Here is a 21,603-nt window from a genome sequence, read left to right as displayed (position 1 = left end):
TTTTTGAAAATACTAATCCCAATCAAGTCTCTCCTTGAAAGAATGCATGTTTTCTCTTGATGTGCAGGCTTTGTGAGAATCCAAATAATATGGGATTAAATAATCAGAGAACTAGCAGGGATTATGTGTTGCGTATTCATAGGCATAGACTCAACTCTACACGATATAGACGACGACAGATTGCTAGGCTTAGGGCTCAAATGGCAAGACATGACCGGAGGGGGTATAAAGAGATGTGTTCTACTATAGTTAAGTGCCAGAACGTTTTGCAAGGAGGGGCTCTAAATCATGATAGCTTGATTCGTGAGAGACTTCACAGCTTGATTGAGCAGCAATTTGCTAATGATTATAATTGTGATGCTGAAAATCACCAAAACTTAGGAAATGCTGTGATTAATGAGTCACATGTCAATAATGCACCAACCTTTAGTGCTCGAAATGGAGGTTTTTGCTCCATTTTACATGCTTTGCCTGCAATGGATATTCATCCTGCAACTACAATATTGTTATTTCAAGACCCGATTGTGCATTCCATGGGGAGTCTTTCTAAGATCTGTGAGAGATGTTCGGCTAAATTGTGGATATGTGAGGCTCAAGTGCAGGGGTCAGTTTTGTTCGGTAAACATTGTTGTCAAAATGGAAAAGTAATGTTGCCACAGTTGCAATATCCACCACAACTATTGCATGATTTGTTGCATGGTATGCATCCTCAAAGCAGAGTATTTAAAAATAATATACGAGCATATAATAGTGCTCTTGCATTTGTGTCGCTTGGTGTCAATGTTGATGAGCTTTTGCCTGTTGTGGGAAATTCTTATACCTTTAGAGTGCATAGCTCCATTTATCATCGTATAGGCTCTTTGATTCCTAATGTGCAACGACAAGAAAGGCCAAGATTTGCACAACTTTATGTTTATGATACTGAGCATGAGTTATCTAATCGGTTGGATGTTATGCCTAATTTATTGCCAAACTTGCTTGGGGAGCTTCAGTCTATGATGCATCAACACAATGCATATGCACAAGCTTTTAGATCCGTGGGTATGCAATTGCAAAACAATCCCTTGCATGATTTGAGAATGACTATTTTTGGGGTTCAACATGCTAATAGACAATACTTAGCTCCAGTGGCAACTGAGGTTGCAGCTATCATGCCAGGACAAGGCGGTGAGAATACTCTTGATCGTCAAGACATACATGTTTATAGTCGGGATGGACGATGTATTGCTATTTCAAACTTGCATAGGGCATATATGCCAATGCTATACGTCCTTCTTTTTCCTATGGGTGATGATGGTTGGCATGTAAATGTACCTTATAGTGGTGTTAATGTTCCAATTAATATACATGGATTATCTAATAAGGATTGTGTTACTCAGATGTAATTTTATGCATTTCGACTACAAGTGCGTGAGGACACTGAGGTGTGCATGTTGCGGGGTGGGTGATTGTCGCAACAATTTATTGTTGATGCTTATTGTAGTATAGAGCAATGTAGGTTAGCTTGGTGTTGTCAAAATCAATCAGTTTTAAGCTCAGAAGTTTATAAAGGCTTAGCAGATATGGTGGGAGTGATGGATGATGGGCCGATGGGGATTATTGGTGCATCTATTGGTAAAAGGGTGGTTTTGCCGTCTTCTTTTACTGGTGGGCCAAGACACATGTATCAGTTGTATCAGGATGCCATGGCTATGGTGCAAAGTAAGGGAAAACCTGATTTGTTTATAACGATGACATGTAATCCAAAGTGGTTAGAGATAACTAATGCTTTGTTGCCTGGACAGACTGCTTATGATCGTCCGGATTTGACTGCTTGGGTATTTCATAAAAAACATGCTGATATGATGCATACATTGTTGAAAAGGAATCTGTTTGGAAATGTTGCAGGTTATGTTAGTGTGATTGAGTTTCAAAAGTGGGGGCTACCACATTCTCATACTTTGCTAATTTTGGAGCACCCTTTTAAATCCTCTGAAGTATGCCATTATGATAGATTTGTTTGTGCTGAGTTTCCTGATAGATAAAAGTTTTCAGCTTCGTTTGAAACTATCTCAAAATGCAATGTCCATGGTCCTTGCGGTGTAATGAATCCCAAGAGCCCTTGCATGCGCAATGGTCGATGCACTAAAAAATTCCCTCGGAGGTTTGTGAATGTAACAACTGTTGATAGCTTTGGCTATCCTATTTATAAAAGACGAGATGATGGAAAGACAGTCACAATAAAGGGTAATACTATTGATAATCAATGGATTGCTCCATACAATCCGTGCTTGAGTAAAAAATACAATGCACATATAAATGTTGAGGTATGCTCAATGGTGGCAGCTGTCAAGTATTTGTATAAGTATATATACAAGGGACATGATCGTGTAATGATTAAATTTTCTATTGGAAACTCAGGGTTAAATGGTACGACCTTTCGTGAAGTAGATGAGATTGAGAGTTATTTAGATGCACGGTATGTTTCTGCTTCGGAAGCGTGTTGGCGAATATATGACTATGCATTGCACAATGAGAAGCCTGATATACAGCGGTTGCAGGTGCACTTGCCTGCTGAGAATTATGTGGTGTTTCAAGATACAGACAATATATCAGATGTTATGCAGAATGAAGATATCAGGAAAACTACTCTTACGGAATGGTTTGTATGCAATCGTGTTCATCCAGAGGCTCGAGCTATTCGGTATCAAGACTTCCCGGTGTATTGGGTGTGGAATGCACAATGAAAGGTATGGACAAAGAGAAAGCATGGAAATACGTGTGGTCGAATATACTTTGTGCCGCCCACATCTGGTGAGCGTTATTACTTGTGAATGCTTTTGATAGTGTCTCGAGGATGTATATCTTTTGATGATTTGCGTATTGTTGGCAATGTGGTGTACAACACCTTTAAGGAAGCCTGCATTGCAAAGGGCATGTTAGAGGGTGATGATGAGTGTGTTGTGTGCTTGGAAGAGGCTGCATCTGTACAAGTTGGTGCCCAGTTGCGTGCTTTGTTTGCTGCAATTTTGGTCTTCTGTGAGCTTGCACAGCTTGGTCAGCTCTGGGATAGGTTTATGTCATCGATGGTGGAGGATATTTTGTATAAGTTACAACTAGAGCATGTGCATATATCTTCTGCAGTTCTACAACAAGAGGCATCAAAGAGGGCTTTATTGCATCTTCAGGATCTTTTGTGACAGCATGGGCGAAGATTGTTTGATTTTGATGGATTGCCAGAACCTCATCGAACAGATTCTCAGTTATGTGCTAACCCTCTTTTAGAAGATGAATATGCATATGATATACTGGAGCAACGTAGAGTTTGTGTTTGTATGGAGGCAATGTTGAATGATGGACAGAGGGTTGCATATAATGCAGTTATAGGTGCCATTGGTGGAAACTTTGGGGATTTTTTTTTTTTGGATGGTCCCAATGGGTCTGGAAAGACATTTCTTTACAAGTGCTTGCTTGCTAGGTTGCACAGTGATGGTCATATAGCATTGGCAATGGTATCATCTGGCATTGCTGCTTTGCTTCTACAGGGTGGTTGTACTGCTCACGTGAGATTTAAAATTCCATTGGATCTATGTAATCGATCCACCTGTAATATTCCTGTTCAAAGCGATCTTGCTCAACCGTTCAAACAATCGAGCCTTATTTTATGGGATGAGGCTCCCATGATGCACATGTTTGCATTTGAAGCTGTTGATAGAACTTTAAGAGATATTATGAGCTGTGATAAACCATTTGGTGGAAAGGCTACTTTGCTTAGGGGTGATTTTAGGCAAATCTTGCCTGTCGTGGTGATGAAGGGCTCCCGTGAAGATATTGCTAATGCGGCACTATGTTGCTCTCATTTATGGCAGTATGTTAAGGTGCTAAGGTTGTCTGGGAATATGAGGATGTCAATCGCTAGTGGTGTAATGGATAATGGATTTGTTGGTTGGATTCAAGGGATAGGGGATGGAGTGGGTATTACGGAGAATTGTGATAAGTTACATATTCCATCTAGCATGGTATTGAAAGGGTGCTCTATTGAAACCTTGGTTAATATTGTGTACGGTGAAGTATCCGCGGTGGGAGACTTTGGGGCATATTTTAGTGAGCGTGCTATACTTGCAGTATGGAATAGAGAGGTGGCTTATTTGAATCATTGTGCATTGCAATCGATGCCAGGAGAAGTTATAAAGTACTATAGTGCGGATTCAATTGCAGAGACGGGTGATAGCTCATTTTTATACTCTGTAGAGTATTTAAATACACTGGATCTTGGAGGTGGATTTCCTCCCCATCTATTGTTGCTAAAGATGAATGCGCCTATTATTCTGTTTAGGAACTTAAATCCAGCAAAAGGTTTGTGTGATGGTACACGGTTGATGGGTAAGGCATTCAATAAAAAAGTGATAGATGCTAAAATAATAGTAGGGTCAAATGTAAGGGAACGAGTTTTTATTCCTAGGATCACTTTTATTCCTAGCACCTTGCAGTTTCCGTTTGCTATGAGGCGGAGGCAATTTCCTATTCGATTGGCCTTCGCTATGACAATCAATAAGTCGCAAGGCCAGACATTGTTCGTTGTTGGTCTTTACTTAAAGACACCAGTATTTACACATGGATAGTTGTATGTTGCATTTTCAAGGGTGAAATCCTCATGCGGTGTGAGGGTGTTATTGGGTGAGGATGGAAGCACTATGAATGTCATGACGAACATTGTGTACAAGGAGGTTCTTCAGAAGATGCAATGAGGTGCATTGCTTTTTTGCAAAGATGCATACGGAGATGAGTTTTTTGGAGAGTGGAAGATATGCTTGCATTTTTTTAGAGATGTATCTATTGAATTTTGATGGCTTTGTAGTCCTTGCTTGGTGTGTAGGTGAGATAGCCTCGAAGCTGTATTCGGTTGACATATACTCGATGGTAATTGAGTATATATCCCCTACATTGTATATAAGTGTTTGCTTGACTTTTGCAGATGCCTACTCCAAGCTGGGGTTATTATCCAGCTTCTGAGTATCACAAGGAACTGCAGTGTAACTTGCGTGCAGTGACAACGGATGATATTATAAGAAGAACGCTTGCAAGGGTCATTGAGCATTTGTATGATGATGTCAACATAGAGATTTTACTTCCAGTCTTTATTGAGGTGGTGCATTGTGGGTATACTCAGTGCTTTCGAGTGCATATGGGTGAAGCTGAGCAGGACAAGAGGTTTCGGCGATCTCACACTGATAGAATACCGAGGAGGTGGCCGGCGTATGAATTTAAGGATCTCAATTGTTTTGTGACGCTACATCAAGCTGTGACAATGCCTGCCAAGTGGTTTGCAAGTGCTAAGCCAGGTATTGTTATTCCAATGTTAAGTGATCTTTGTCAATTGTTGGATGTGTTCATATTTACGTTGTGAGCTTTTAAAATTTAAGGTGCAAGAAAAAGAGGAAAGACTATCATGTCCCCTGCACCATCACCGGGACAAAGAGTGGAAATGGAACTTGCTTCTCCTGAGCATGCTGTGTTTGAGAATGGAATTTTTCCCAGTGATTCCTCAAAGAAAAGAAAGCTTCATTTTGGTTAGGCCCGATGGAAAGTTTCAACATCTTTGTAGCGTTTGGATGTAGATGTATCTATATCTACTTATCATAGGTGTAATCAAGAAGTGGTACTTCGTGGTCTGTTGATACTTGGATTCATGGTACAAAGTTTTCGGCTCTGAAGCAAGGTTTGGTTTTGGGCTTTGCTTCACCTATCTGTATTTGATGCTTGGATATGCTTACACTTTGTGGTTCATTTCAGCGTAGCAATGTTATTTCTGATTGTAACGCCGAATGATCATGTAGAGCTACTTCTAGCTATTGCGCATAGCAGGTGGTGTTGTTTGAATGTTAAGTCCCCTGTACCATCAACAAGACGAAGAGTGGCGATCGGACTTGCTTCACCTTGCCATGCTATATTGGAGAGCGGAAATACTATTATGTTCCCTGTATCATCAACAAGACGAAGAGTGGCGATCGGACTTGCTTCACTTGGTCATGCTATGTTGAAGAGTGGAAAATTTTCCAATTATTTCTCAAAGAAATAAAAGCTTCGTTTTGGTTAGACCCTATGGGAACTGTAAATTTTTTTGTAACATTTGGATGTAGATGCATAGGCACAATCAAGGAGTGACACTTTGTGGTTTGTTGATACTTGAAATTGTGGTGCAAAGTTATTGGTGCAGTCTCTAGAAGAAACTTTGGTTTCGGGCTTTGCTTCACCTATGTGGGTTATTAATACTGGGAGTTTGCATGCAATGCTTGGACAAACTTAAATTTGTGGTGTGGCTCATATATCTTTTATTTGTGGTTCGTTTCACCGTAGGAATGTTATTTCTCATGGTAACATCCAAGGATACAAGTTGTGTCTAATTGTTGTGCAGAGCAAGTATAGATACAAGTCTATAAGTTTGGGGCATGATCATTGCATGTATATATGAGTCTTGATGCAAATGGATATTTGGCCTTTTATACATGTGTGTAAGAGAGAGAGAGAGTGATTGAGTGAGTGAGTGAGTGTGGATAGAGAGGGGGGAGGTGTAAATGGGATGAGAGATAGAGGGGTTGTGAGTAGAGGAGAGTAAAGTATGTGATGTTTTTGTGATTGCATCGCACGGCAGCTTCACTTCCCTCGCACCCCGCTTCGCAGCTTAGAGGGATAGCGTTCCTTGTGCGCGAAGCGCGCCAAGAACGCTAGTTTGGACTATGGAGTTATAGTTAACTGGTTGGTTTTTCTCAATAAACACTTTATGCCGGACATTTATTGGAATTTATAAACCGTCATACGCAGTATGTCTCAATTGTGTGAAATTTGTTAGAATTCGACATGGGAGCTGCAGACTCAAAGTATTTCAGACATGGAGTGTTTGCGGTCATTCTATTGTTTGCAGTTCTAGTTCGAGTCCTAATTTCTCTGCATTCTTATTCTGGTGAGTGAACGCACACACACACACACACACACACACACACACACACACACAGAGGCTGACAAACCCCCTTCTCTGGCTGTGTATGTGAAAGGTGCCGGCGCGCCCCCTCGATTTGGTGACTATGAGGCCCAGCGGCACTGGATGGAGATTACTCTGCACACCCCCATACGTGACTGGTATACTAATACCACTGACAATGATCTGGAGTACTGGGGTCTGGATTACCCGCCTCTCACAGCATACCAGAGCCTCCTTCATGGCCTTGCTTTGAATGCTGTGGAACGAGAGTCCGTTGCGTTGCATACATCTCGTGGCTATGAAACGGCTAGCAGGTTATTTTCATCAGCTTCAGCTTTAAGAAAATTGGTCATGCAAATAATTCAAGTGAACACATTCTTTCCCATACGTTCATAAATGAAGCTTACATTTAACCCAACCACCTATTGCCATTGTATATCCCAAACTCGAGATTGCTTCATTCAGAGGTACGAACATTAGCCCAAGAGGCTACTTCATTCATGGGTAAGAATGTTTCTAGGACGATCCCATAATTCAGAAGTGCCACTTTTGCAAACGTAAGAAGAAGATGCAGCTACATATCTGGAAAACTGAAAGTAGAGTCCAAGAGATTGTACTCCTGTTACACTATAACGGGCATAATCTACTATCACCACCTGCAAATGCTGGCATATTCAGCTTACGGTAAAGAAGCAAAACATTCTATAGCAGGCATATACCCTTCCCTCAGTTACTCACACTTGACAATGGATAATGAGACATAAGACCTATGCAAAATGGGCACTCGCGTTCTCTAAAGGCAAGCAATGAAAAATCAGGCCATAGCTATTGCTATTTGATCACAAAAATATTGGCCAAATTTATTCGGCTCTAGAATAGTTTGATATAAGAAATATTGTCTCATGGTAGGAAAAAAGTCCAACATCGTAAAAGCGGCCAATGGGGTACTATCACACTTCATTTTCGAACACTTCAGTTTGCCCAGCCTCCATGCTAGCTTCATAACTCACATGACTGCCTTACTGCATGGCAACCATCTTTGGTGCCCTAGCAATTGCTTTGCTACTTGGTGGCCATCCTCGTTGCTACTGCATGTTGCTATCTGATAGAGCTCATTTGAGTGTCTTACGTACCTTAGTAGAATTAGGTGGCCACTCTTTTGGCTACTTTGTGTTTCTCTTCGAGGGCAATTACTCATTTGAGTTTGTGTGTCCTTGCCCTTTTGTGGGGTCTCTTATGTACTTCGCTTTGGCATCTCATTGTACAGACCTTGGAGGCGAGAGCTGCTGCCCTTGGCATGGATGGGAGGCTACAATTGTTGCTTCTCTTCATTGTGGTGATGGCTATCGTATCTTGTCATGTTGCATATTGGTGGATTCAATTTCTTTGCTCTCATCAAACTCTTTATGCGCACATCTGTTGGTTGCCAAAGAGAAGCTGTTTCCTTTGTTTCCTTCCTGTATTGCACTCTATGATATGGGATCTTGCATTTCTAATTTACTTTGGTGATTATTCTTGCTGAGGTGCTTTTAAAAGGAGCTGAAGAGAGATGCACAAGAGATCTCTTGTTGTGTTGTTGCTTGCCAGAGACCCATAATATAGGACTTGTTGTTTGATGCTCAAGGATTGAGGGGTGCTTTGAAGTGATGTCACCCCAACAAGCAGCCCAAGTGAAATGCTTGTGGGGTCTCCAAATTGGATGTTTGTGTCTCAAACCTAGAGTACAAGACTGACTTCATTTGATCAAGCCAAGCAAAATCTCTCTCCTTGGTTGATATAAACGCTCTGAAAGCATCTCATCCCCATCAAATTAGAGAGCGACAAAGACTTCATTTGATCAGGCTAAGCAAAATATCTCTCCTTGGTTGATACAAACACTCTGAAAGTACTCTCATCCCCATCAAATTAGAAAGTGGTTCATTCACAAATTCTATGTCTATAAGCTTATCATGAGGATTGGGAGTCTAAAAGCTTGTAGTGCCTTTTGTGTTTGTCAGTAACCTATGGGGAGACCTCAATAAAGGTAGGCTGTTTGAATTTCATAAGATTATGCAGCATCCAAGAGACGCTCAAGAGATCAGTTCATCTCATCCTCAAGGCATCGAGATAGATTGGACATTATCCCATAGTGAGGACCAATCACTTTTCTAGAAAGTGAGTGTAAGGTCCTAGTTAAGACTAGTCATCTTTCCCTTATGGGGCATGCCATTATACATACTTTTTGTAAAGAAATGGTATGGCAAGCATAGAAAATGCAAAGTGCACGACAAAAGTAGAGACCACAATCTGTAGAATGCTGAACGATAATGAAGATGATACAATCAGGGGGCCTCGAACCTCCATGTCCAAGGATCCCAAAAGTGCAGCAACAGCAGTCCAATATGTCTGATGTAGGTGGCAGCAGTGTATGCAGTTCAAAATGTGAAAATGCAGACCTGGCTGACCTGCATTAGTCAAAGATATTCTAAAGCTGCTACATTTGTGTTTTACATGCAATGTCTGATGTAGGTGGCAGCAGTGTATGCAGTTCAAAATGTGAAAATGCAGACCTGGCTGACCTGCATTAGTCAAAGATATTCTAAAGCTGCTACATTTGTGTTTTACATGCAATGTCTGATGTAGGTGGCAGCAGTGTATGCAGTTCAAAATGTGAAAATGCAGACCTGGCTGACCTGCATTAGTCAAAGATATTCTAAAGCTGCTACATTTGTGTTTTGCATGCAGCCTGCATGTAAAACACAAATGTAGCAGCTTTAGAAGATCTTTGTCCAGCAAATAGCAACTGCTGGTATGATGATGACAGGTTGAGGATGATGCAGGGATGCTGGCCGGCCTGTCAAACCAACAAAAGCAGAGTAGAGAGTGAAGACAATTGTTGGAGAAGACCTTGAACATTTGGGTAGTGTGTAGGCTGAGGAAACACGCTGGTAAGCATCAGAAGTGGATGCAGCAATGGAAGCATAGAAAACTGCTGCAATAGACAGCGTAACACAAGAAAGAGGAGAAAAGAGAAACACTACAAACAAAGAAGAACAATGTGCAAGGAACTCAGAAGAAAAGAGATGCTTGGGAAATGGAACCCATATACCAAGACATGAGATAGTATAGAAACGATAGTGAGTCATTGGCTGTGTGAGTCACTGGCTGTGTGGACAAAATAATTGGTCAGCCTGGAAAATGCTAGCAATACATAGGTGCACATAAATGAGGCAACCACATCACACTTTGAAAGAAATGTGCCTAGCCCATTGGGACATGCATAGACTCACTCATGAACGGACTCATATGCTAATAGTAGGAGTGTTTGAAACATGTTGCCTATGTGAGGAAGGGTTGTGGTCAATTGGGTGGACTGGAGATGATGAAGATGATGTAGTAGGAGTCCTCTGAATCAGGTCCAGACTGATTGGCAGCACTTTGATGAACCTTCTTGAACTGGTGATGTCCTCTGGAAGGCGTGTGGGTAGGAGTGAGGGAGAGAGTGCTAAAGGCTGAAGGCTGGTGTAACAATGGATTGAGGACTAGCATGGATTTATATCTATAGAGGATTGGGGTGCACTTGTCCTATAAAAAACAAGCTATTTATTTTTGGTAATTCAGCATTAGTTGCTTTTTGGGGCTGTTAAATGGAGATTAAAGTAGGGGTTAATGCATGATAATTGTGATTGAGTGCAAACTCTAATATTAGTGGCTCAACACCCCCTCTTAGGCCCAAAAGGATTGTGTCCAAGATGATGCGTAAGTCATGTTTCCACCCCTTTTATATCTAAAGGGTCCCACCCTAAAGAAACCAAGGTATTGGACCAATAGTGCCCCTATGGCTTGCCCAAGGGCCTACCATGATTGTAGAGGTGATGGTATCTTCTTTCAAGTAGCCTAATTTAAGGGATCTTACTTTTTAAAAAAATGGCTATAGTAAGAGGGGAGATTGTAGCATCCTCTATAAATAAAAAAAATGTAAGACAAGGCTAGGGTGAAGAAGTATATGCGAGGGAGTAGTTGCCATTGTAGATTGCCATGATGTTAATATATTGCAAGTATGATAGATCCTGTTGTCCACTCTTTTGACGAGGTAAAAGGGAGACATGTTAACATAGTGCAAGGAGTTTTCATCCTTGTATGGGCACCTCCTTTCATAGGTTTTTTCCTATTGAAAGCACTCTGTTTCACACTAACAAAATGCCAGTGCATGGGTGATGCAAGCATTGTACACAATGTTATGCTCAAAGAGAATGCTATACACAATGTAGTGGTATCATTTGAGTAGTGACCTCATAGTGGAATTGCTGACTTGCCCAAGTGCCCTTTTGCAAGCATGATCATCAAGATGCAAGTGAATGATAATACAAAGGGATGAAGATATCAATACAATAACCAAGATCCTATAAGAACCAAGAGAATGAGGCCTCCCCTCACTACAAGACGATGAAGAAGTAAGCACCCCCTCTTACCCTAGCATGTTGATGCCGAAGGGGAAGGAGAAGCATTTGATAAAGATGAGTGAAGCACAATTTGATAAAAGTAAGTGAAGCACATGTCTAGTTGAGAACTTGTGAAATGAGTGGCCTCCATGGTAGTCTCAAGAAAGTTTGCAACTTTGCCTTGGAAGGAGAATCTCCATGCTGGTCTAGAAGTGCGAAGCTCAACCAAAGAGGAGCAACCTATATAGGAGTGCGGAATTGGAGTATACTAAGATATGAACTGATCTTCTTCAAGCTTCAATACAAATGGTTGTCATAAATGACCAGAAACAACAATAATCAATGGGCCCCTTGATTTGAGTGGAGATTGGTCATAAATCGATCCTTAAGCTCTTGTATGTAAGTCAAATCAAATGGAAATGGTCTCATCCCTCAAATCAGTTGTAAATCCTCAATTCACTGCTGCTACTTTAACTACAAGGCTTTCAATTATTGGGCACGGATTCCCAAGTGGTTGAGAGACCCCAATTGTTGCTGTAAATTAGGGTATTGCTCTTCACCAATTGTTGGAATCTGTTGAGAATTGTTGAGGGAATATCGAAGAATGAGAGAGAAATCAGCTGAAGTCAATTATTGGGCATGGACCCCCAAGTGGCCGAGAAACGCCAATCGTTGCTGTAAATTAGGGTTTGGCTCTTCACCAATGGCTGGAACCTAATGAGAATTGTTGAGGGAATATTAGAGAATGAGAGATAAAATCAGCTTGAGAGAGAATCTTTTGAACTATAGCTCTGATGGCGTTAGTAGGTTCAAAAGGGGGGTAAAATCCTAGTGTGATTTTGTGTGACTAGCGAGCGCTCGTCTTCTATCATTACCTCTCACCAAGGCAGAAAAGGAAACATGTTGCCTTGTCTTGTGATAGTAGGTGATCAGCTATCATTTGATCATTTAGGTTGTTGCCAACCTCAAGGAAGCCTCTGGATGCTGTCGCTTGCTATTTGTGGGTCTTCTTCTGGTTGGTACAGCCTCCAATCTGCTCCTAGCTGGTTGGAAACCTCTCTCACAGCAGCTGTCCACCTCTTCCTCGAGAATGGCGGCCAGCACCCTTAGCCAGCCCAAACAGCCTTCTCTTAGTTTGCAAGGGCAAGTTTGCCAACTGGCAGCCTTCTAACAACAATCTCTAGCATTAATTAATTATGCATTTGACCTTGCCCATTCATTGGTTGGTGCCTATCCACATTACTAGTATTAATTTATTAATTAATGCCTAGTCGTGATGTCACCATAGGACATTCTAAAGGCCCAACTAATGTCCTAGGTTTAAATTGACACCAGGCACCCACAAGTACTTGTCCAACATAACTAAATACAACTTTTGCCAATGTCACCCATTGCACACTTAGGGTACTTAGGTTGTCACCGTGACTTAATTGACTTACACTTCACATATGTATCTCACATATGCATAACTTAACAGTACCAAAGCTAAGGATTAAAAATACATACCCTAGTGACATTTCCCGCCTTCGAAAAGTGAGACTATCAGAGTGTCCCCTCATGTGAGCTTGGACTAGAAGCCATAGTCATAGGGAATGGACGGGACGGACCCTTGGGACAACGAGATGCTGTCCCCGAGACGGATTCGTGATGGGATGCGCCACTTTCAGATGTGACATCACTTTTATATCTGTCACAAAGTGACGGAGCGAGATGCGAAATGTGATGCCAGGTCATGTTTGTGATGGAAGGTTGGGACAGATTTGTGATGGGGGTAGTTGACTCATGAAAGTTTATTATCGAACTTCAAAGGCTTAAGCCTTATCTAGATGAAATGTGACATACATTTGCGATTAAAAGATGTTGATACGAAGGCAAGATGACATGTCAGATTAAAAAACGGGGGCTTCAGCCGACTCATCCTATGACATGTGGCCCGTTGAGTTAGAAATTAGCTGACTCCCTTTGCTTTGGTAAGCTTTGAACAAGTTATATTAAAGTGTTTGCTACAGACATGTTTAAAACTTCACTTCAGAACAATAACGTTAGCCTCTAGCTAGCTCTGAACAGTAAACTCCACGCTTATAGCCCAGAGCCTGCCTCTCTCTCTCTCTCTCTCTCTCTCTCTCTGTGCTACAGACTGTAGCCTATCCCAAGTTTCAATCTCTCTCTAGACATCCACACCACAGAAAAATTAAAGCCATCATTGAGTGCCACTGGAGACAGATGCTGAGACGCCTCAGCCATGCAGAGATACACCTCCCTAGAGAACAGACATATTGATGGAGAGTTTTCCTTTCTCTACTCTCACTTTCAGATCAGTGACATGTTTCCCTTTTATAGGACACCATTTCATTCTTTTTCAGTCTTATAGGCATGTTTTTCATCTTTTTCTTGTTCTAGATGAGAAACACACCATCATTGTATGTACTGCTTTGGTCTCATAGGCCACATTGGCCTTTTAGAGATGTTAATATACTCTCTCTCTCTCTCTCTCTGTGTCTGTGTCAACCTGTTTTAATCTTCCTCATCATCTCAGATTCTCATGGCATCAACAGCTTGAGCATGGAGTAACCACTCTTGTCGAGGTGGTCATCATGGTGGAAGAAATAGGAGGGCTAACACATGGTCTTGGTGGGATGAGGTGCATGCTGAGCATCTCAGAAGTGGTGGAGGATTTCGTGCATGGACATGTAAATTATGCCCATATCGGCATATGAGTGGAACAAGCAAAGTTCGAGCTCACTTCTTATATATTGAAGGATATGAGGTGCAATATTGCCCTAATGTGACCCCCGAGAAGAGAGGAGAGCTCACAGAGAAGGATGTCAGGCTACGGGTCTGGTCTTCTGTGAGAAGAGCAACACGTGTGCTAGCCGTCGACCCTGCTGCATTTGAGATGGTATCGACCTCTCAGGTATCTCGTACACCATCTAGCGCCGATGTTACTTCATTTGTTTGAGATACATTTGTGATTGGAACATTAGTTGGGCAAGCACATCAGTTGATCCTCCTAGGCGACAACGCACTCTTGATACTGTTTGGGAGCCACAACAAAAAGAGGAAGTTGATGCTGTTGTTGCACTTTTTTTTTCCATGATCACATAGCCTTTAATGTTGGACGTCTGAATATTTCAAAGTGATGTGCAAAAGGTAGGGGAGTATGGTCCAACTTATACTCCTTCATCGGAAACATTGCGTACTACATTGCTTGAAAAGGAAAGGCAAGTGGTGGAGGAAGCAGCTGAAAAGACCAAGCGTACATGGCAAAGGAATGATGTGTCACTCATTGCAGATGGATGGAGTGACTCGTGCGAGAGATCTATCCATGGGGTGGTTGCTTATTCTCGAGGTGACATGTACTTCATTTCATCTCATGATGCTTTAGGTACAGGAAAGTCAGTTGATGCACTTGTTGCTAAGGGGACAGATGCAGTAGAGTTTATTGGCAGAGATCTTGTTATGGGGTTTGTTGTTGATGGTGAGCCCACAAATAGGGCTGTAGCTATTATTTTACAAAGCGTTTATCCTCATATTACAGTTTCTTTTTGCATGGCTCACTGTCTAAATAACTTGTTGAAAGATATTGGAAAGCTCTCATGGATAGAGCATGCCATTGATAATGCAAATTTGATGGTACCATTTCTGCTGAATCATCAGTTCTTGCGCCATGAGTTCAGCAAGAAGTCAAATAAAATGCTTTAAAAATATTTTGATATCCGGTTTACATTTAATTTTCTCATGTTGGGTCGATTGAGCTCATGCAATGGTGCTTTGGGACAACTTTTTATTAGTGATGAGTTTACTTCTTTGCCGCTGGCTATCATTGTTGCAAGGATGGAATGTAAAGAATTGACAAAAATTCTTGTGTTTTGGGATGATGTGAAGACTATTGATGCTATGGTACAACCAATAATGCATTTATTGAGGGTTGTGGATGGTATACAACCATGCATTGGTAAGGTGCATGAGGTCATGGACAGGATGATAAGAGAGATTGAAAGATTTGGAGTCTGATGCAGATAGGTATGAGACCATCTTGTCAGAGTGAAGCAATGCGGAAGTGAATGACCAAGACAGAGTGAATAGAGAGAGAAGAGAGAGAGAAAGAGATAGTGAAACACATAAAATCTGCAGTGAAGAATTTTCTATAAGGATGTAGAATTATACACGGGTATAGAGAGAATATTTGCGTATGTCTCCACCTTGAAGATCTCGGTCTCCGTCAGCCCTGAGTGGAGTCTCCATGGTCTGGAACTTGAAATCTGTGGGAGACAGCTGATTGAGACTATTGGAGACAAAGCCTATAAATAGGCTGAAAATAATGGCCAAAAAGATGCAGGTCAGCTGCAATTAATGCAGCCGATTGCTGCAGTTCGATTGCAGGCCACGTGGCACCTGACCAATTGCCTGCCATGCGGTGCTTGCCTGTTTGGGAGATGACTAGCTAACACCCCCTCTCAGATCTTGGACAAGGCATAAGGCGGAGGGATTTGGAATGTTGGCAAAGTAGAGCATGGGTGTGACGATGACAGATGACTCAGAAGAAGACTATGAAGCCAGAAGAAAACAGTCGGGATGGGTGAGCACGAGTCCTTTCTTTCACCTCCCAGCCTTGCTTAGTATATTGCTGGCCAGACCATCGTGATCCGATTGCCAGCCGTCAAACCTTGGTGAGTCCTACTATTCTTGGACTCTTTTTAGTTCTAGGCTCCCCTTAACCCCGTTCGGGCGCCCAAGAGCCCGGACGGTCATCCTCGTTCGTGTTCCCCTTGATTTACCTTAATGTCACATTAAATGTCACTTTAATGTCACATTCAATATTTGTGACCTTAATGTCACATTAAATATCACTTTTATGTCACATTAATGTCACAATGGGGAAGTGCCTTCGTAAACAGATCTGCAAGGTTGTCCTCAGTCTTATAGTATTCCATATCAATGGTCTCATCCAAAAGCTTCTCCTGATGAAGTGGTACTGAATCTCTATATGCTTCGTCTAGGCATGGAATACAGGATTCCGTGCCAAGGCAATACAACTCTCATTGTTGCACCACAGAATAGTAGGATGAGTCTGGGGGCAGCCAAGCTCCTCCAACAATTATTGAAGCCACACAATCTCACATGTGGTAGAAGACGCGGCCCGATACTCCACCTTAGTCAAAGATAGGGCTATCGGGCTGCTTCTTGCTACTCCAAGAGATAACACCGGCACCCAAGGTAAAACAATAGCATGTGGTAGATTGCCTATGGTCCATATTGTCAGCCTAATCCGAATCACTCCAACCTACAAGAACAAGAATGAAAGTACTTGTACTTGCTGGATAGGAAATCCCGAGGTCGAAGGTTCCCCTCAGAAATGGTAATATCCTCTGAGCAGCCTGCCAATGCACCTATTGAGGTGCACTCATGAACCCAACCAAGAGACCTACAACAAAACATAGATCAACCCGGGTGTTGAGAAGCCAAATCAACGATCCAATCAGCTGACAATAGCAGGCAGCATCCGCCAAAGGAGAATTTGAATGTGAAGTGGCCTTCCAGTTCTGATCCATAGGAGTAGAAATGGACCAACAATCCTTCATCTTAAAAGTCACCAAGAGCTCCTATACATCTCTCTGCTGAGAGATGAAAATCCCCCTCCGAGTCTGATAAATCTCGTGGCCCAAAAAGAAATGGAGAAGTCCTAAATTCATCATCTCGAACTTCAGATGTAAGGTTGCCTTCGTCTCTGTGACCTGCTGTCAAAAGATGACGTACCAGTGAGACAATAGGGTTTGCGGGGAGGAACACGGAGTGAACTCGACAAACATGGAGAAGAGAAGAGAAGAGAGAAGAAACTCTGATGAATGGAATGATGAAGATCTGAATCATGGAGTGAGTGTGATACAAGAAAATAATGAGAATAAGGGTGCCGTAGCACAATGAAGATGATGAAGACAACCACGAACCCCGAACCGCAATATCCTCGTGAAGGGGTGTAAGGGTAGTGCAGAGGCTGGAGAGAAGAGGTGATGGACTGAATGAATCAGCCGTAAAGAATGAGTGACAGAGGCAGCCTATAAATAGGCAAGAGACTGTCTAGGGTGGCGCCACATTGTGGCCGCCCAGTCCCTTTTTGGGGCTGTCCAGTGTGAAACCCTATATGCAAAACACGAAACCCTAAACGCAAAATGCAAAACACAAAATTGTGGGTGAAGGGTTTCTCAACACCGCCTCTTAGGCCCAAAAAAGGGGAGCAAGAGAAGAGAGAGGTGGAGATGCAATGCTACATGTTGAAGAATGCTCATGCAGCAGGTGCCACTTGGACAGTGTCCCTTGTGGGAAATTGTTCACTTGCCCAAGCGCCCTAGTACAAAGATGATGAAAACATGCATTGCATAGGAGGAATGTCAGACTTTGTGCAGTGCCGAGAACCATAAGGATATGCCTGTACTCGATCATCTTGGGAGTTGGCTCCTTGCTGACCAAGGGACGAAGAAGATCCACCTTGTAATATGAGAATACCACTTGAAAGGAGACCTTTGAAGATATTCAGGAGAGTGGATGAGGTGTAGAACCTGAAACTCAACCTCAGGAAAAGAGCCACTAGCTCCGTGACTCCATGCTGTAAGGAATACGAAGGCCTAGCCACCAAGTCATTGCTAAAGACCCAAGGGCCTGGATCTAGGTAGATCCTCTAGATCCTGGGTATGAGTAGAGGATATCACTGCTTAAAGGAGAGTTACTCCTCGAAAGTGAAAGGTGATGGTGTGTGAAGAACTTCATCACATAGGGTCCCTCTCTAAATCGGAAGGAGTAGAAGTAGGAGTCCCCTCTGAAGCTAAAGAAGAACTGGAAGCGCCCTTTGATGGTAAAGTAAGAAAATCCCCCTCTGACTCCCAGACTGAGAGAGAAAGGAAATCCAACCACGGGCCTCTCAAACCTGAGTGGAAGAGGGTGGGGAAGAAGGAGGCTTAGGATGAGCCAAGGGTGGGGAACAATCGCAGGCTCTCAGGAGAGTGGACTGTGGAGGAGATGTGTGCCGTGGAAGCCACTGTACCTGGAAGTAGGTGGGGGAATCCTCTGTGCAGTGGGGTGGTTTCCAGGAGGGCTTATCACCTTGTAAGGTCTTAGAGCCTCCGTGTGCTCGAAAGGACTTAGTGTGCGTTGGTTGCGGCTTATTGCCTTGAGCATAATACTCTGATAGCTGATGTAGAACGATCTTTGTGGCTCAGAAAGGAGAGGTGGCACAAGGAGTGCCTGGTGGAAGATGCATATACTCCGGAGGGGTGGGGAGCAAAGGTCGATGTTGATAGTCATCGATGGAATGACTGTTCTTGCCGTAGTAGGAACACCTTGTAGACTAGTCATTTGTTGGGGAAGAAGCCATGGGTACCAGTGTGCCTTGTTGAAGAAGGAAGAGATCAGCCACAAAGCACAAGCCACAATGTCTGCCTCAAGGGGTGGGAGGGCAGGGAAGGGCTGGAAGTGGGCTGCTGGCTGCAAGAGTGTGCGTAGGAGGTGGCTGCCAAGAGGAGGAAAACAATCGCCCGCATCAGAGAAGAGCCGCTGGTTGGAAGGAGCTGCTTGGTGCAAACGTTGGAAGGGCTAAACCACCAATGGTTGGGAAGAACCACCAGCAGTCAAGGTGCAGCCACTGGCTGTGGGAAAAAACCGCCAGCTGTGAAAAACAGTCCTGGTTGTGCCGCCAGCAGTAGCCTGTGCAAACACAAGCAGATAGGGAGAAACCGCCTGCTGTAAACACAGACCAATAGAAGGGAGGACAGCCAGCTAACTGGGTGGAACCGCTAGTATGCAGCCAGTGCCGCTAGGTAAGAGAGTGGAGCCTCCAGCAGCTTTTGGCAGCGCCGCTAGGTAGAGAGCAGATATGCAGGCTCATAGGGTGTAGCCGCTGGCAGCAGGAGCTGAGCTGTCGCGGCTGACAGGAAAACGCCGCCAGTAGATAGGCTGTGCTGCCAACAGCAGACACTTGAAAAACGTAGGCAGATGGAGTTGAAACACAACATTGCCAGGAGGGAGAAACACTGCCAGCTACCAGAGAACAGCTGCCAGGAGTTGGGCGGAGGTCAGCCAGATGCAAACGCAAGCTGGGCTAACCCTTAAGCTGGTTTGGCTGAGTTGCAGGCTACAAACGCTGCTTAGAATAGCCGTAAAAAAAGTGTTGATGCAGCAAAAGAAGAAAAGAAGTGGATGCCGAACCCGCCACCAGTCTTTGCCTTCACTGGAGTGGAGGATCTTTGCCACTATTTGAGCAGATCTAGCTCTGATACCATGTCAAAAGATGACGTACTAGTGAGATAATAGGGTTTACGAGGAGGAACATGGAGTGAACTTGGCAAACATGGAGAAGAGAAGAGAGAAGAAACTCTGATGAATGGAATGATGATCTGAATCATGGAGTGAATGTGATACAAGAGAACATGGCTGCCGTAGCACAAGGAAGATGATGAAGACAGCCACGAACCACGAACCGCAATGTCCTCCTGAAGGGATGTGAGGGTAGTGGAGAGGCTAGAGAGAAGAGGTGACGGACTAAATGAATCAGCCGTAAAGAATGAGTGACAGAGGGAGCCTATAAATAGGCAAGACTATCTAGGGTGGTGCTCGGAGGGAAGGCATCAATTGTCTAGGGTGGCCCCACATTGTGGGCGCCCAGTCCCTTTTGGGGCTGTCCACTGTGAAACCCTAAACGTAAAACGCAGAACGCAAAACTGTGGGTGAAGGATTTCTCAACACTTGCTGGGCATGGTTACCCTGTAACAATCAAGTCATCAACGTACAAAACAAACAACACATGACCATATGTAGAAGTGTGCACATAAAGCTGTGGATCGGCCCTAGAGCGTCGATATCCCAACTTTGCTTGAAGAAACGAGTCAATCTTCTCGTTCCAAGCACGTGGAGCCTGCTTCAGGCTATACAAGGCCTTCTTCAACGTGTAAACCTACCCATCTGAGGAACCAAAGCCAGGAGGTTGCTCTACATAGATCTCCTCCTTCAAATTACTGTTCAAGAAGGCCGACTTCACATCCAACTGAAAGACAGGCTAGCTTCTGAAACCAACCTTCCTTCCGTGGATGGGTGGTAAATCATTGATTACAACTTAATTACAGCAGCAAACAATAAATGCAAATCTGAAAATACAAATTTACCTACTGATCTTGGACAATGCATACTCGATTGGCCCCAAAATTGGCGCCCCTTTCAGTATTTCTTTAGCTTTATTGAAGAAGAAGTTGATTTACAATGGGATTCTCCCAATCCCCTTTGCAATCCAAACTCCCCTTGCTGTCCAAAGCGACCAGCAAGTCTTCAATCTATTTTGCCCCTTGATTCGAGCACTTAATTGGCTTACCCACTTCATAGATGATGGAAATGCCCCAAATTCAATGGTTGGCTAGTTCTCCACTTGAATTTAGCTGAAATTTACCTTCAGCCCTAAAATATTCAAGACTTGGAGCTTCCAATTTTGGCGCGCTTTCCAAGGCTGCTGCTAACCCCTAATTTTTGCTGTAAATTAGGGTTTACAGTAGAAAAATTTGCAATTTCTTAGCCTCCAAGGGTCCAAATGCTGAGATCTTCGGAGCAAGGCTGTGAAATGGCTGGGAGATGAGAGAGAAAGATGTAGAGAAAGAGAATTTAGAGTTTTGTTGTGAAGAATGACTGAAAATCAGTCAATTGCAGCTATTGCCCTGCCACAACAGCATTAAATGCTGTTGCCTACAACTGATACATCCAAATCAGCTGCCACCTTGTACCTAGATGTGATCGCCCAGTAGTGGAGGGTGAGAATCTGCAATTGCCTCCTCAAAACTCACTTGTGGCTGGCTGCAATGGCTGAAAATAGGTTGGCCATGGCTGCTCACAGCTCTCCCACATTTTCTGTAGCTAGAATCATCTCGTTTTTCCTCTTCTTCAACCTTTTACCAGCCTGTATGGGCAAGCCTGCCAAGTGGCAGCCTTTCCAAATGGTTTTTTCAATATTATCCATCATTAAATATTAATTTTCAGTCTTTAATTAGTGAAAATTAATCTAATAGTTATTTCAGTGCCGAGAAAAATAATGTCTGGCGAATAATTAAGTTGGCTAGGCATCTTCCACTCCCAAGTCTCTCTGTGCCATCTTTGACCATTAGATCAACGCTAGGTACCATTAAATGCCACATATCTAGTGTCACCAACTGTCACTTATGGCCAAATGAATGACCTAGGCCAACAATTGAC

General features: G+C 43.1%; 1 protein-coding gene across 3 annotated transcripts in view; it reads left to right on the top strand.

The window, feature by feature from the left end:
• Positions 1-6,617: 6,617 nt before the first annotated feature.
• The window catches only part of LOC148021619 (ALG6, ALG8 glycosyltransferase family), a 50,291-nt gene continuing 35,305 nt past the window's right edge, over positions 6,618-21,603 (top strand). Inside the window, exons 1-3 of one of the 3 annotated variants that reach the window (XM_087697079.1) lie at positions 6,618-6,735; positions 6,830-6,940; positions 7,032-7,272. In XM_087697079.1, coding sequence (XP_087553205.1) covers positions 6,838-6,940; positions 7,032-7,272 — 344 coding nt within the window. In that variant the 5' untranslated portion in view covers positions 6,618-6,735; positions 6,830-6,837. Of the gene's footprint in view, positions 6,736-6,785; positions 6,941-7,031; positions 7,273-21,603 lie in introns of those variants that run through there. The other 2 variants (XM_087697081.1, XM_087697078.1) reach the window with 2 other exon arrangements.

This window comes from Lygodium microphyllum, chromosome 17 (genome assembly GCF_053477565.2).
Source record: "Lygodium microphyllum isolate KBCC chromosome 17, Lygodium_microphyllum_v1.1.10, whole genome shotgun sequence".
Taxonomy (NCBI): domain Eukaryota; kingdom Viridiplantae; phylum Streptophyta; class Polypodiopsida; order Schizaeales; family Lygodiaceae; genus Lygodium; species Lygodium microphyllum.
This window is presented reverse-complemented; position numbering and strand designations above follow the sequence as displayed.